The sequence below is a fragment of the Mus musculus genome, chromosome 12, assembly GCF_000001635.26.
Source record: "Mus musculus strain C57BL/6J chromosome 12, GRCm38.p6 C57BL/6J".
NCBI lineage: Eukaryota > Metazoa > Chordata > Mammalia > Rodentia > Muridae > Mus > Mus musculus.
In genome coordinates, this window is record NC_000078.6 from 113154663 (window position 1) to 113169908 (window position 15246).

The 15246-nt window shown below is 53.9% G+C and overlaps 1 protein-coding gene across 1 annotated transcript; it reads left to right on the forward strand.

The window, feature by feature from the left end:
- The first annotated feature begins 1758 nt into the window (after window positions 1-1758).
- Window positions 1759-10796, forward strand: Tedc1 (tubulin epsilon and delta complex 1). Its single transcript, NM_134041.3, has 8 exons — window positions 1759-1909; window positions 2013-2091; window positions 2499-2701; window positions 2916-3065; window positions 3407-3505; window positions 6641-6727; window positions 7051-7230; window positions 8391-10796. The coding sequence occupies exons 1-8, from the start codon at window positions 1775-1777 to the stop codon at window positions 8718-8720; spliced, it is 1263 nt and encodes a 420-aa protein (NP_598802.2). The 5' UTR covers window positions 1759-1774; the 3' UTR covers window positions 8721-10796.
- Window positions 10797-15246: the final 4450 nt, after the last annotated feature.

Genomic DNA, 15246 nt, shown 5'->3' on the forward strand with positions numbered 1-15246 from the left:
AGAAGCCCACCTTCGGTATTAGTTTCCTACTAGGAGGGGTGAGGGTATCTTTGGTGTCCAACCAGACCTGCAGAGGACCTGGAAGAGATGTATGGGTGAAGGGCAGAAACTCACTTTCCCCTGTTGTCTTCCACCCTTAAGGCCCCTGTCTTCCTCATACTTCCAGCCCCTCGAGCCCAGATCCACGTCTCTCAACTGGAGTAGACTTGGGCCTCCAGCAACCTGAGAGGCCTGTAGGAATGAGCAGGTCAGGTGAGGGAAGTGTATAGTATTGCAAAGAAGCCTAAGCGGCAGAGAGTTCCATAAGGGTGTATCAGGAGTTCCTTGGCACAGTAGACAAGAACTCAAGTCTTTGTGCTTTTCAGGGCGCTTCGTGTTTAAGGTGTGCAGTATAGCATGGCTCTGAAGCGAGGGCAGGAAGAGCAGGTAGAAACTAGCTGGGCGAGGCCATTTGCTGTGTGGCAAGGGGCCAGGAAGGAGGAGACCCTGAGGCAGAATAGCTGAAGGTATCCAGATGAGCAGAGGAAGGTCTGCAGCAAAACACAGGGAGGGTCAAGGTAAAGGTGAGCCCGCAGTCTCCGCACTTCCGGAGGGCGTGGCCATCCTGTAGACCGCCGTTAAACTGGCAGGTGCCAAGGGACAGCTCTGCCCCTCCCTCTCACCTCACTTTCCTTTTCCGCACCGCACCCTCTCCCTCTCCACCTGCCTCTTCTTTCCTAGCTTTGAGATGCAGAGTACACGCAGTACTGTCTGTCCGCTGCTCCAACTATTTTTGGTGGCGACATCGAGGGCACAAAGCTTAGTTTGTGTCCGCTCGAGCGTTCAGGTCTCGCCCCAGCAATTCTTCCTGCCACTCGTCGCCTACAGGCTTGTCTCTGGATCACCGTTGGCAGCGTCCGGCCTTTGTCCGGCCCTCCTCCACACGCACTGGCGCACATAATGTGATCTTTCGCATCCGGCTTCCCACAGAGGCTGCTCTGGCTTCACCTAGGTTGTAGCCACGTAGTAGGCTCATGCCGGTTGCGGAGGATAGTTGCCGACTGCATGTCTTTCCCCGTGCATCAGGTTGCACTCTGGGTTCATTCTGCCATTGTCATGTAGCTACTGTGAATCCTTGCGGGATTCTCAAAGCTTACCAAGATTGCTCCTGAAGGGCTGAGTGCAAAACTAAGTTCAACCTTAAAAGAGAGGGCCGCACCCTTTTATGAAGTGGAGAATTTTCCTTAAAAACTGCTCTTCTAGTGGCTGGAGGAAGAATGAATATGGGGACAAGGAAGTCTGGGGCTGGCTGTACATGAGAGGGAGGATGGCTTTCCGAAGAGACTTCTGGCGACGTGGCCCCCGGAACTCCCCACCCACTTCGCAGGGCTCAGCTGCTTCTCGCGGAGGCCTGGCGACCCCTGGCGGCGGGTTCCTTCCAGGGCGGCTTCGCAGAGACACTCCCTTCGTGGCTGGGTGGAGCCACATTGCTCCTTCCTCCGCTCCTCCAGGGAACACCTCGGGCGCATGCGCGCCCTCCAGCCTCGCGCTTCCCTAGCCCGGGGTTGCTAAGGCGGTTGATAAGTCGAGGTGCTGATTGGTGAGTTCCAACGGAGTTGGCACCTCCAATCCCCGCCCCCGACCCCGGAAGTGCCTGCCTACGGGATAGACTGGTAGGCACTCAAACGCCAGAGTCATCGTTCATTGGGCCTGAGGGGAGAAGGCGGGCCTCATCCGGAACTGTGATTGGTCGGGGTCCCGAGCGGGCAATCCGAGGCTGTCTAGTGCTGGCTGTATGCGGCGGCGGCGGAGCCGGGTGGAAGGGGCTGCCCGGGCCCTGCCTGAGGCTGTCGCCGCGCTGAGTCGGTGCCTGCCTGCTGGGCCCAGCCCAGAAATCTTCCGCCGCGCCAAGTTCGATCGACCTGAGGCGGTGAGGCTATTCGAGTAGGCGGTCGGGGTCGGGGCAGGCGTTGCCTGGGCTGATGTAGGTGACACCTGATACCCGCTGACTACAAACTCCTCGTTTGCTTCAGGCTCCAGTGCTCTGGCAGCTTCTCTTGCGCGTGCTCTCACCGCTTGCTGCAAACAATACCTGGACCGACCTTGCCCCAGGTAAGCCCCGCCCTCTCAGAAAGCCGCTCCCCAAGGCTATTGTAGTTTTGTCTTAACCCACCAAGTCCCGCCCCATCAAAGCTCCTCTGTTGTTTCCTCCCTTCCTGCAGGCACCTGCTCCTCTCGCTGTTGCGCCCACTTCCATTAGTATAAGTTCCCACTAGCCTTTACCACGCTTACCTGGGTAGTAGTGGCTTTATCACTCCAGTGAAACGCTGAGACTGGCCAACCACTCACAGAAATCCTGCCCGTTGGTTATCACTTTGCCTCCTCATAGACTCTCAGATCTCGCCTCCTTAGTCCACGCTTAGCAGGTTCTAAGCTTAGGGGGTGCTCTCAGGTCCCCAGAGGGATCCAGGTGAAATCTCCAGGTTAGCACCCCCTGATCTGATCATTTCCCACTCCAGAGGCCCAAGCCTGTGTGGTGAAATCAGCACTGGGCTCCCAAGGCTACCCCAGGTCTGTGCTGCTACAATTTCCAGACGGCAGTTCTCAGGGAAGCCGGGAACTGCTGTTGGCCCTGTCTTGGCTCCTCGCCCGAGGACCCTTGCTTGAGCAGCTGCTTGCCCAGACCCGTGTGCAGCTGGGTGACCAGTTGCCCCAGTGGGAGGTGAGTATGTAATTGAGGGTGTCAGAGCCCTGCTTTGCCCAGAACCCGTGGATTTCTCCGGGCTTCCAGCTCATGTGGTATTTGCCCTTGGTGTGGTTCTCATCCAGCTTTGAAGCTGAGGATGTACGTCAGTAGTACAGCTTCCCTGTCCTGGTCCTTCCTCGAGATATGGGATGTATAGCAGGGCTGACTCTTGTTCCCTCTCTACTGTGAGGCCCCAACCAGTCCTGGTCCTCCTGCACCCTTTGTGGAACCAAAGAGCCCCGTGGATCTCCGACTAGTGGAATGGCTGATGGGAAGGCTGCGGTTTAGGTGGCGATGCCTGATCTCTAGTCAGCAGGAGCAGTGTATCCTCCTCAGCAAGGTAATACAGGCACATGGCTCTTCACCCTGTGCCCAGGCTGCCTTTCCCTGGGGTCCATCTCTGTCACCACTATTGGACCACTGGACTGCTGGGCTTATCCCAACTCTGACCTTTACAAGCAGGGACGGACCGTGCTTTACCTGTGTCCTGGTGAGCAAGGTGTGGAAGCCCTCGGTGAAGTTGTCTGGTGCCCTTCTGCAGCCTCTGCCCCCAGTATTACTGGGGTATCCTGAGCCCAGCTCTGTCCTTTCTGGTTATAAGTGGTCTCTAAAGGTGCCCATATTCGGCTGAAAGATCTTGCTGGGAGCTACTCCCCAGCCTGGCTATTTTACCTATTACAGATCCACCTGTACACGCAGGGATGCCACAGCCAACAGAGCCTTGGCCATCTTTCTGTTGCCGAAACAGAGATGCTTAGAGATCCAGAGAGCGGTCAGCAGGTGAGGATTGGCAGGGTGCTGCAGTGGGCGCTGCCTCATGGCAGGGTGTTTGGTCTGTTGGGGAAATACCCGGCTGGTGTTAGGCTTTGACAGCCAATCACTGTCGTTTGTTACTGTGGGTGGCTAGTGTCACAGTTGGGGTTCCGGAAGGGGACCACTGGAATGGGAAAACACTGCTGTCAGGTCTGAGATGAACCTCTAGTTCTACCTGACGTATCTGGAGGTAGGAAAGCCTGAGTGTGAGCAGGCCGGCTGTCCTTCAGAGCCTGGGGCTAGACTCACAGGAATCAGCGTGGGGAGGTTAACAGGAAGGCCAGGGTACTGGCCTGGATGTTTGTAGGCCTTAATCCTCCTTCGTTGCCCAGGAGCCATTTACTTCTTTCCAAGCATGGCTTTTCTAGGCAGTGGGCTCCTGAGCTTCCTGATAGACTTGAATCTTAAGAGAGCCGGGCTGGAGAGATGGCTCAGCTGTTAAAGAGTGCTGGCTGCTCTTTCAGAGGTCCTGAGTTCAATTCCCAGCAACCACATGGTGGCTCACAACCATATGCAATGGATCCAATGCCCTCTTCTGGTATGTCAGAAGACAGCTACAGTGTACTCAGATAAATAAGAATAAACAAATCTGCCAGGAGTGGTGGCGCATGCCTTTAATCCCAGCACTCAGGAGGTAGAGGCAGGCGGATTTCTGAGTTCGAGGCCAGCCTGGTCTACGGAGTGAGTTCCAGGACAGCCAGGCTATACAGAGAAACCCTGTCTCGAAAAACAAAACAAAACAAAACAAAACAAAAAACAAACAAACAAAAAAGAATAAACAAATCTTTATAAAGAGGGAGAGTGAGAGAGCGAGCAGAGCCCTGCAGAACAGTAGGCTATGAGACCCCGGGGATGACGAGGCCCAAGGAAGGTGTCAGTATTGGCCCCATCCCAGCTTCTCCCCAGGATATTTGGTCCCCACCCCACCCCACCCCTGCTCCCCTTGTGCTGTCCTTCCATCCTTCCTTGCCTTTCTAGGGTCCTACCCATCTATATCACTGGTGTCTTCCTTTTGCTCAGCTTATCTCCGAGGTTTATAGGACAGGTTCAGGACTGGGCATCACTTCGGGGCTGGATTTAAACCAGCCCGAGTGGTTGGCTGCCTCTGCCGGCCTTAGGCTTGTATTCTTACGCACCTGAACTGGGGCTCAGATGCTGCCTTCTTCCAGGCACAACTCCCTTGTTTGCCTCTTCCCTCTCCAGTCCAGACTCTACCCTCTCAAAGGCCCGTCCGTCCTATGGCTGGGTGGGTGAAAGCAGAGGCTCATGGGGTGAGGGGCGGATGGCTAGATTCCTGGTTCCCACTCTTCCTGTCATCTTCTGGGGCTCTTGCTACAAGGCTGGTTGGCAGATTCCGGATCTGGGCTTCCTTCTGTGCTCTGGTGATTTGTATGCTCTGAAGCAAAGGTGCTTCCTGGGTCAGGTACCTGGCCGTTGGTGTCAGCTGGATCTGTATCCCTAGATAAATCCCAGGCTGGGTCCAGCCTTGTAGGGCCAGCGCTTGACCTTGAAGTGCTGAGATAGACTTAAGGGTCCTTATGCACACCCCTGCCTCTGACCCCCTTTTGAATGTGACTCGACTGCTGGACTTTGGGTTATAGCAGAGGCCTCCCATGCTTGGTCAAGCACTGCCTGGGACTTTCCCACAGAACCACTCCAGGGGCAGGGTGCGGGGAGGCCGCTGGTTACGGCACCACTTGTCTCAGAAGCTGTCCTGTGCTGAGACGGAGGACTGTGGACAGCTAAGTGGACCAAGGCCTCAGGTCAGCTTCTTTTCCTGTATTTGGAGAGGAGCTGGCTAAAACCTGCATCTGGCCCACCCGCAGACAGGTCCCAGAAGTTTCTGGAATGGTGTGTGCCTGGTGTGTGAGCAGCCAGGCCTGTTGTTGCATTGGTAGTCAGTTTCCTGGATCACAGTGGAGCCCACAGCCTTCTGTTTGCACCTCTGTGTCCTTGCTCCTACTGGGAGGAGGTTCAGGGAGATTGCCTCAGGAGACTGCAGAATTGAGGGTGGAGCCATGGCAAAGCGAAGGGGTTTATTTGCTCGTCTATCACACCCATACCCCACGGTCTGGGGGCACTGTGCCCCTGGGGACTATTCTTGGGGTCTGTATTATCTGCCCTTCTGATGGTGTGTCTAGGTGCCTTGTATCTGTGGGTAGGGTCTTTGCTCTTTGGTACTGGGTGGTACACCTGTGGACCACACTCTGTGCTCCACTCACCCTGATCTGGCTGGCTGCTTACATCTCTCACCACTCTCCCATCTCTGCGCATGGCTAAGTGGTGGCTCTGATCTCCTGTCTCTTGTGTTTGCCCCAATGGACTGGCCTTGGCTAGCATTCAGGGTCTCTCTCCAGTTTCTCAGGCCATGGGAAACTTCTCTGCAGAGCCTGGTTTGGGGGTCTGAGGTGCAGAGGGCTTGGCACGTATTGTCATCTGCAAGGGTCCTCTCCCTGGGTCCCTCGTGCAGGTGTTAAATGTGGGAGCACTTACATTTTGTGTAGGTTGTGCCTGTGACTAGGCCTGGCACCTATGGGCATCCCTGGCATCCACCCTCAGTTTACAGATTGCTGAGCATTCTGTCTTCCAGAAGGGTCAGCTGTGTTGGATCATCGACATTCGGAAGGGATTCCCTAAGTCGGGGGGGGGGGGGTTACCAGCCAGAGGACCAAGGGTGGGAGATAAAGAGCTAGCAGCTTCTGGCTCTAGCTAAGCAGGGAGTGTACCCCAAGAGGAAGAGGTGCTGCTCTGTCACTGATGCACAGCTGTTAGACTAGCAAGCTTTCTGTTGTTGAGGGTGGGCAAAGGTTATCTTCTGGCCCTGTCCTAACCCCCTAAGCATGTCTGAACTCTGTCGCATGCCCCTCTGCTATGCCTAAGTCCTCATCACTTGCAAACTCTTCCCACAGTTACATGGGATGACCCAGTGGGCTCCCTGCTCCTTGTTATCTATGCAGGCTTTGGGACAGCTTCCAGTTAGTGGGCTATTGGACAGAGCACTCTGGTCAAAGGCCCCTGGTCTAGAAAGTGGCTCAGGAGCGGGTCGGTGGGTCGGCAGGTCGGTGGGTCAGCGGGTCTGTGTCAGCTGTGGTTTTCCCCTAGCTTCTGCAAGCACTGGAGAGTGAGAACATCCGCCTGGAGGCAGCTCTGGAGTGGCGGCGCCGTGAGCTGGTGTTCTGGCAGTGGATGGTGAGGACGTTTTTCTCTGCCTCCCCTGCCCGTTCTGGCCCTGCCCAGGCTCATTGGTGGTAGCGTTTGGAAGCTCTTCCCACCTGGAAGATGAAGACTCTAAGGGGTGCTCTGCTCAGGACGTCCGCATGTCCTTACCTCTGGGTCTTCCAGAGGCCTGGGTTTGTGCCTCTCTGCATGCCAGGGAGGTGGTAGCCAGGGTGTATGAGCTGCCCTGTGCTCTGAGGCCCTGGGAATGCTACTGCTACCTCACGAACCTCTGCATCTTCTGCCCCACTCGAGACCTGTGCTTGTGCCTGACCATCTCACTGGGATCTCTGCAGGATACAGTTTTGGATACCTGTTCCCCTGAGACTCCTGCTGTGACATCCCAGCCAACATTCCTGCCCGAGATCTCTGAAGGTGGGCTTGGTGAGCTGGAGTCCGTTAAACAAGAGTTGCAGGCCCTGCAGGAGGAGCTACGGGAAGTGTCTGAGCCCCGGCGGGCTGCGTGGGAAGCCCGGGTAAGCTAGGCATCTCCTTTGCTAGCCCACTCTTCCTGACTCACCTTCCAACCCTACCGCTTTCTCTTCCTGTCTGGACTGGCTATTCTTGGGTGAGGGCTGGATGACCATTTGACAAAGCTTCTAGATGAATTACCCGGCTTATTTGAATTCAGTTTGATGAGTGAGTGGGCACCAGATTCCAACAGCAGTGGGTTACAGTGAAGGGACCCTGCTGTCTTTCACTGACACCTGATTTTTTTCCAGGGACTCCCAGAGAGTTAGGCAACTCCGTGCTGAGCTGTCTGCCTGTGTACCCCCCCCCCCCCGTTGAATGCACATGCGCCTGCCTAGTGGTCCTCCCCAGCCATTCTGGGAGTGTGTGCACTCACTGGCCTATCACTTCTCCTTTTGGGTAGCATTTTAATGTTAGCTGTGGGCCCTTTAGCTCTTCTGTAGTCTAATGGACGATCAGGGGAAGCCTCTGGTAGTTGTACTCTATCCACCCTAGTGAGGCCCCAGACTGCTCAGGCTGTGGTTGAGCCAGAGGTCTCCTCCCCTCCCAGAAGTAAGGGCAGAACCCACCCAGCAGAGCACCCAGGTCTCAGAGTGGCTCTCTGAGTGTTCCAAGTGAGTTAGAGGCTGGGAAGACCTCATCCATGTGCTTCCCCCAGGCCTGCTGCCCACGGGGTCTTTGGATAGAGTCTGCCCTGAGGAGGACATGCTCCCTCCCACTCATGTACTCCTGGATGGCGGTGGGAAGGGGCTCAGTGGAGGGAGATGGGAGATGCTACACTGAGTCCCGGAGTCCCGGCTGTCCTCAAGAGTCTGCCTCTGAGTTCTGAAGGGCCTTAAGGAGCATGGTAGGCCAGAAACTGCCAGGCTATCCTGCAGCCAGGTGTAGGTCTTGAGAATGGAGCCCTGGAGGTTGAGGTTAGGGATTCTGAGCCCCTGGGTTTGGGTCCCTGTGTTCCAGTTGCTGCTGGCATGGACTTCAGTTGCTTTGTGAGGGTGAAACATTTTGGGGCTAGCTAGGCCGTTTGTACTGGACCTGGGAGAGTGGGGCTGGCTTTCTATGGTAGGAGCTTCGGGGCTGCAGGGTTGCTGGGAGCACCTGGATCCTGGATTCTGGGAACAGAGCTGCCCTTGGCTCAAGAGCATCTGTACCTTCTCTCACGCAGGTTGGAGGCCTAGGTCAGGGGCCAGAATGGAGCAACTCAAGGAAGGCCCTACAGGAGGCTGTCCAGCAGGAGTTGGCAGCCCTGCAGGGGTCCTGGGAGCAATCCAGTACCCCTGGCCAGCCACAAAGACCCCATCGACTGGTGAGAAGTAAAGATGGGGCACCAAGACCCCAAGGCCTACAGGCAGCCGAGGTGATCAGGACACTGAGCGCCAAGGAGGCCTGTCTGAAGAAGGCGTTGCACCAACTGCAGCGGCAATGTCAGCAGGAGCTAGCCAGGCTGGCTGGTGCTCTGCCTGGCTTGATTTGGATTCTGCCTCCTGAACACTGAAGGCCCTAGGATGTAGCCATCTGTGTAGGATCTCAGAGGCAAGGAGCAGAGAGGTCCAGGCTTGTGTTCCCTCCAGGGCCAGAGCCCTTTCGCCTATGGTTTTGGTGTTACAACAGTCTGGTCCTCCTGAGAGGTTTGGAGGGGACCTATATATACGCGGTAGAGCTGTTCCTGGGGATACCTGGCTGCTGCCCTCTTCCACTGTCCCTTTATCTTCCTCTTTTTGGCACACTGGGATGTGTGTAGCGTACGGTTGGCACCATGCTGTAATCACACATGCCCCAAAGTACAGGAAGTATTGGGCCTCCCTGAGTGGAACAGCTCTGGTTGTTTCCCTGAACCTCTTTCTTAGACTCTGGCTCTATGCCTCCTGCAGCAGAGCTCCCTCCTGTACTGGGCCACGGATGCGCCTGATGTGTGTGTGTGGTGGGAAGCTGGATGGGAGCCTGGGGGCTCTGCCTGGGAGACCGGAGGAGAGGAAGCTGCGGTGCAGACAGAAGGCTTTTGTTCTGAAGGCTGCTGGGCAAGCTCGGCGCTCACAAAGCAGCCTGTGTCCGGGACGTGCGTACAGCCTGGTGGGATAGTTCTGTCCTAACCCAGTCTTTCCCAGCCAGCAGGCTCAAGCGGGTTCCATGGTCTCTAGCCCTACCTTCCTTCCAATCCCCAGCTCCAAACACTGACCAGGCACTGGACAGCCGGTAGGACCCACCAGGCAGCCTCTGTCTCTTGCTTATCTAGGCCAGAAGCCACTACGTGACTCGGAGCCTTGAACACTAAAACATTCTTTCATGGGGGTTTCCTGCTTGTCTGGTGGTGTGTGCTGGAGTGACAGCTCATGTCTGGGTACAGGTGGCCTGTGGCCCTGAGGCAGGACACCATATGGTTAGCTACAGTGAATGTTCCTAGCCCACTTCTGGATGGCCAGTGTCTAATAGGTCCTTCCTAACTTTTACGGACATAGCTCCTAGAATCTCTGGAACCTCCTGCCTGCCGCTGGGCCTCTGCTGGACCTCCTGGCCCGCAGCCCCTGTTCCTGCTTGCGAACACTTGTTCAGCTCTTCTTGCTGCTTCCACCAGTGGGTTCCGGCTCTGGTCCAGGGCATGTGGGAACTTGACTGTCTGGCTCCTCATGACTGTGATGTGGTCTATAAACAAATCTACTTAAGCTCGCTGTCTCTGAAAACTGCCCTGCTCTAGGACTTCCAGTGGTCCTCTGGAACTCACCCTTAAAAATCCAAAGCGGATTCAGAGCTCTCGCTTCTCCATCTGCTCTGCAGAGTTAGTGCAATTCCTGTCAGAATCCTCTGTGTGTGTGTGTGTGTGTGTGTGTGTGTGTGTGTGTGTGTGTGTGTGTGTGTGTGTGTGTGTTTGTTTGTGTCTGTCTGTCTCAGGCCATGAGAAGGCAAGAGCCTGTAGGGGTAGGGGGCTTAGCCATGGGACTCATCCTTGGTCAAGTTGTCACCTGGGAAGGACCTCAGAACTAGCTTTTCCACACAAGGGCTTGAAATAGCCCACGTTTGTGGTCTCAGTGCTCTGTGTCCTCAGCTCCCATACTTGGGAGCCACACAGTCAAGTAGGAATAAAATGTAGTGTCAGTTGGCCACAATGTCCCTGGCAGATCCTGACGTCCTGGGGCAAGTTCACAGGTTGATGACCGTGCTGCTCCAGGGTCCTGCAGCATAACAGATCAGGCATTAGGGACCACCATCAACCCTATCCTCCCTGCCTCTGAGGAAGACCACGTTGTCCGCCAGGACTCCCAACCTGATCCTAAGGTCCGCAGCATCTTTAATACTTGTCACGAGAACTGAAGCTCTGGCCACCCACGGGTACATTTGAGGCCAGCAGGTGGACAGTGGGGCCATGCTCTCGAACCAGTGAGGACATGGAGTTTGTTCCTTGGGTTCCCACCCAAGGCAGACACCTCCTTGCTTGAGGTAGTGGGGAATACCAGAGGTGGATTCCTGACACCGGAATGTGCTGACTGGAAGGGAAGTTTAGTAATTCCAACTCTTGTCAAAACTAGAAACTTCTGTTTAAAAGTCGACATTAATAAGATGTGTCTCAATGGCGGAACGCTTGAGTGTCTTATGTGAAATTGGATTTCATCTCCATCTTGGTTTGAGGTGGTGGTGGCGGTGGAAACAGTTTGGGCTGGGAGTGTCAGTTACGTTTGCAAATGGTTCGGTGTGCAACAGGACATCAGTCATGGAAGGGTTGCTGTGCAAGGCAGGAACTGAGATCGGTAAGTAGTCATCTTCATGGCTGCCGGTTGAATGGGAAGGGGGTGCCAGTTACAGGCCGGAAGGTGTGCTGAGAAACGGCTTTGGGTGGGGGAAGGAACCAACGCAGTGGATGGGGAGAACCACTTCTAGGCCTATCCCAGAGAATTAGTTGTACATGCACAGGCCTGGATGGGACTGCCCGGGAGCTATATAACTACAGAAACCAGAAATACCCACGATGTTAAGAGACGCCAAAGGATGCTGCAGTCCTGAGTGTAAAAATTCAGTAATCTTGAATCTGGGTGAGGTGGCGCACACCTTTAGTTCCAGCACTTAGGAGGCAGAAGAGGCAGGCAGGTCTACAAAGTGAGTTCTAGGACAGCCAAGGCAGTTGCACAGAGAAACCCTGTCTTAAAAAGCAAAATCAAAAAACAGCTTTAAAAAAGCAGTATGATATTTAACGAGGCCATAATAATAAACAGTTTTGTTTATTATAATAAAGCAGTGCAGAGGGTGCACCTAGCACCGAAAGAGAACCCAGTTAATCGGCCAGAAAAAGACTGGCACAATAATCTCATTCATGGAATGTGCTAGAACAAGGGTAGGTGTGGGTGTTCTCCCCATCCCATGAAGATGCTGTAAGAAGCTTCGCCCTTCATATAACACGGGTGGGTGGGTCAGCCCCGGGTAACGGGTCAGCCTGCAGCCCTCCTGCATACTTGTGTAGACACTGAGAGCATCCTCTGTAATTCCAAGACCTAGTGCTGGCCTGCAGTCTCTCCCCCATCACTTTCCACCTCCACTCTGCCATCTTCACTGCTGCCACTGGGCCGAGTGCAGCACCTGGGGCATCTCCGATGTCTCCCAGTTGACTGGAGAAAGCTGAGCAGCCTGGTTGTATAGCCAGGAGGGGATGTACGGGTGTACGACATGTTTGTTAATGGAGGATTCTGTTTACACAAATGGGCCCAGCTCCCATTTCTCTCAGCACTGGCTTCTTGCTGAGGTACTGAGGAGGCAGCCCTCTTCACACTCAGAGTGAGAAAGAGTTTGAGGGTCATACCTGGGATGGTGCCTTTCAAGACTGCCGGGGTCGTCCTGCAGAGTAGCGGGGACTCAGGCAAGGCCTCTTGGGTTAGGTGTCCAGTTACGGTGGCATATTCCCAGTGAAGTGTCTAAAACAGCCAGCTACTTTGAGAGCAGTGCCACCAGCTTTGAGAGAAAGGACTGCCTGGCAGACAGGTCCCTGCTTGAGGCTGCCAGCCCTCCAGGAAGGGTCTTCCTGCCACTCAAAGGCCTGTGGCCTACACCTGCTGCTATTTTGCTCATCTGCACAAAACAAAATGTTGGGTGTTTACAGTTCAACACAAAATGGACGCTCATCAGCTTTTAACCATGCTCAGCAGTGTCTGGTCCTGCCTCAGTGCCCTCGGGACTTGCTTCTGTCAGTCTGTCCTACTGTTGCCATTCCCTCGGGCCCACAGTCTCTGTCCACCTGTATGGTCGTGAGGTCTCATGCCTTGTCCCACCATGCCCCAACAGGTGCCTCTGACGCTTTGTCCTGCAGGAGCTCTGGGCTTGGAGCTGTCGCCAATCCTGAGGGTATGAGTGCTCTGGTGACCATCTTCTCCTCCTGCCCTGGTCCTCCTCTCTCATTCTCTGTTCATGTTTGTCTCTTTCCTTACCCATTTGGCAGACAATAACAAAAACCCACAAGGTACTCTTTGATGAGGTAGGGATGGAGTGGGACCAGAGTTGAGCACCCACGGCTTAAATCGAAGAGAAGGGACACTGAGCAAACCCATGCAGTGGAGCTAGTGGGCTGGCGTGGTGGGGTGGGGGAGGACAACAGCCTTTGGTTGGACTAAGTTTCGTGTGTAAAGGGAAGATGGTGGGAGGTAGGGCGGAATACAGCAGGGCCTAGATCTGATTTTTTTTTTTTTTTTTTGGTTTTTCGAGACAGGGTTTCTCTGTGTAGCCCTGGCTGTCCTGGCACGCACTTTGTAGACCAGGCTGGCCTCCAACTCAGAAATCCGCCAGCCTCTGCCTCCCGAGTGCTGGGATTAAAGGCGTGGGCCACCACGCCCGGCCCTAGATCTGATCTTCATTTTGGATGGCCTATTCTGGCTTGAGAGAAATTCTGGGGTCAAGCAGAAGGGAGGTGAGGCCTGCCTGGGGAGCTACAGGGGTCCAGTTGCTGTAGGCACAAGGTCTGGTGTCCTGGTCACGAACTGTCCTAGTCTTAGAGCTTAGTCATCCATGGAGCCCAGCTTTCACCATGTATCTCCAGCTATGGCATCAGTTTGTGGGGCGCCTAACACTTCACAAACTGAAGCTGGGGCTAGAGAATAGGTGAGAACTCCGGTGAGAACTTTGGTGTGGGTGTGACCACACTGGAAGCCATGGAGCCAAGATGCAAATCTGAGGCCTGGGCCTCCTGCAAGCAGCAGCTATGAAAATGAAGTCAGAGCCACAGGCATGGGTGCCACCCGAGGTTGTACAAGCAGGACGTGACTGTTAGACCAGGACAGCACGGGGTGGTGGTACCCTCATACTGTGACATGCAGGGGTGTCCCCTGAGGTTGTACAAGCAGGAAGTGACTGTTAGACCAGGTACCTTTGTACCCATGCTAAGAGAAAGGACCTGCAAGCTGCGAGCACCACAGTGCCTGGCAGTCAAGGGAGATCTTATTGATTGCAGGGGGTGTAGGGCAGGCTCTTCCTGTGCGGTCTGTCAGTCTGTAACCCAGCTTCCTCTTTGTGGACCAGAGCTTTCCCTGAACCACTCCATTATACCCTAGGGACCGTGAGGATGTGGTAATAGAGACAACACATGTGGTAGGGACACCTGTCAGGCCTCAAGCCCTGGGATGTAAGCCGGGGAGCCTGGGACCGGATGAGACACTGTTGCTCCCGTCCCCACACACCTGCAGGACACAGTGACTCGGAGCTGGCCCTTCTGGCTCCTTGCTGTTCCGTTGCAGGCCTGGTGGTCTCTGAGCTTTCTCTGTTTACGATATTGTCTGTGTCTCAGTAGTTTCCTTACATCCTTTAGAGAGATGGCTCAGTGGGTGAATCGCTTGATATGCAGGCACAAACACCTGAGTTTGGATCCTCAGCACCTATGTAAAAAGTTGGGTTTGGAGTCACGCGCCTGTAATGTGGGTACTGGCAAGAAGAGATGAGGGTCCAAAGCATGTGCTGGCCAGACAGTCTAGTTCATTGGTGAGCTCCAGGTTCATTGAGAGACCCTGTTACAAAAAATAAGGTGGAGATGAGGGCTAGAGAGGATGGCTCAGTGGTTAAGAGCTCGGACTGCTCTTCCGGAGGACCTGAGTTCAATTCCCAGCAACCACATGGTGGATCACAACCATCTGTCATGGGATCTGACGCCCTCTTCTGGTGTGTCTGAAGACAGAGACAGTGCACTCATATACGTTAACTTATAAATGAATATTATATTTACATAATATATGATTCTACAACAATTTTATATATAAAATTTATTTAATTATATATGCTTTTAGAATGATATATAAAAAAATATATATAATTATACACAGAGAAACCCTGTCTCAAAAAGCCAAAAATAGAGCTGGAGAGGTGGTAGTTCAGGAGTTAAGAGCAGTGGCTGCTCTTCCAGAGGTCCTGAGTTCAATTCCCAGCAGCCACATAGTGGCTCACAACATTCTGTAATGGGATCCGATGCCCTCTTCTGGTGTGTCTGGAGACAGTGACAGTATACTCATATACGTAAAATCTTTTTTAAAAACCTCAAAATAAACAGAAACCAATCTAAACAAACAAACAATACAAAAAACAAGTATAAAACCATACTGGAATAGACGTGGTGTCGATCTCTGTCCTATACATGTGTGCATGTGCTCGCAGACACACAGACCAACAAAAGGAAGGCCTAGCAGTTGTGTGGACTTGGGTGGGTCAGATAGCACAGGAGTTTTTGTCCCGTCCTAGGAAGTTAATTATGGAGCTGAGAACTAAGTAACTAAGCTGGTAGAATTCTTGCCTAGCATGTGTGAAAGTCTGAGTTCTGTCCCCAGCATCTGATAAGCTGCATGTAGTGGCCGGAGCCTGTAATCCCAGCCCTTAGAAGGTAGAGGCAAGAAAATCAGAAGTTGAAGATTGTCCTTGGGCTACAGAGCAGGTTGAAGCCAATTTGGGCTGCACAAGACCTTGTCTCGAAAAAAAATGTAAAAGACACATAAATGGGTGTGTATGTGTGGGCAAACCAATCCAAAAAGCCTTGGTTTAGTTCTTAAACAGCTGTGCTTGTGTGATGA

Bases quoted from the DNA above. Each gene is read 5' to 3' on its own strand.
- Tedc1 (NM_134041.3), top strand. From the start codon at position 1,775: ATGCGGCGGCGGCGGAGCCGGGTGGAAGGGGCTGCCCGGGCCCTGCCT. The intron at 1,910-2,012 runs GTGAGGCTATTC...CGTTTGCTTCAG, and splicing joins AGTTCGATCGACCTGAGGCG to GCTCCAGTGCTCTGGCAGCT. The intron at 7,231-8,390 runs GTAAGCTAGGCA...TCTCTCACGCAG, and splicing joins GGGCTGCGTGGGAAGCCCGG to GTTGGAGGCCTAGGTCAGGG.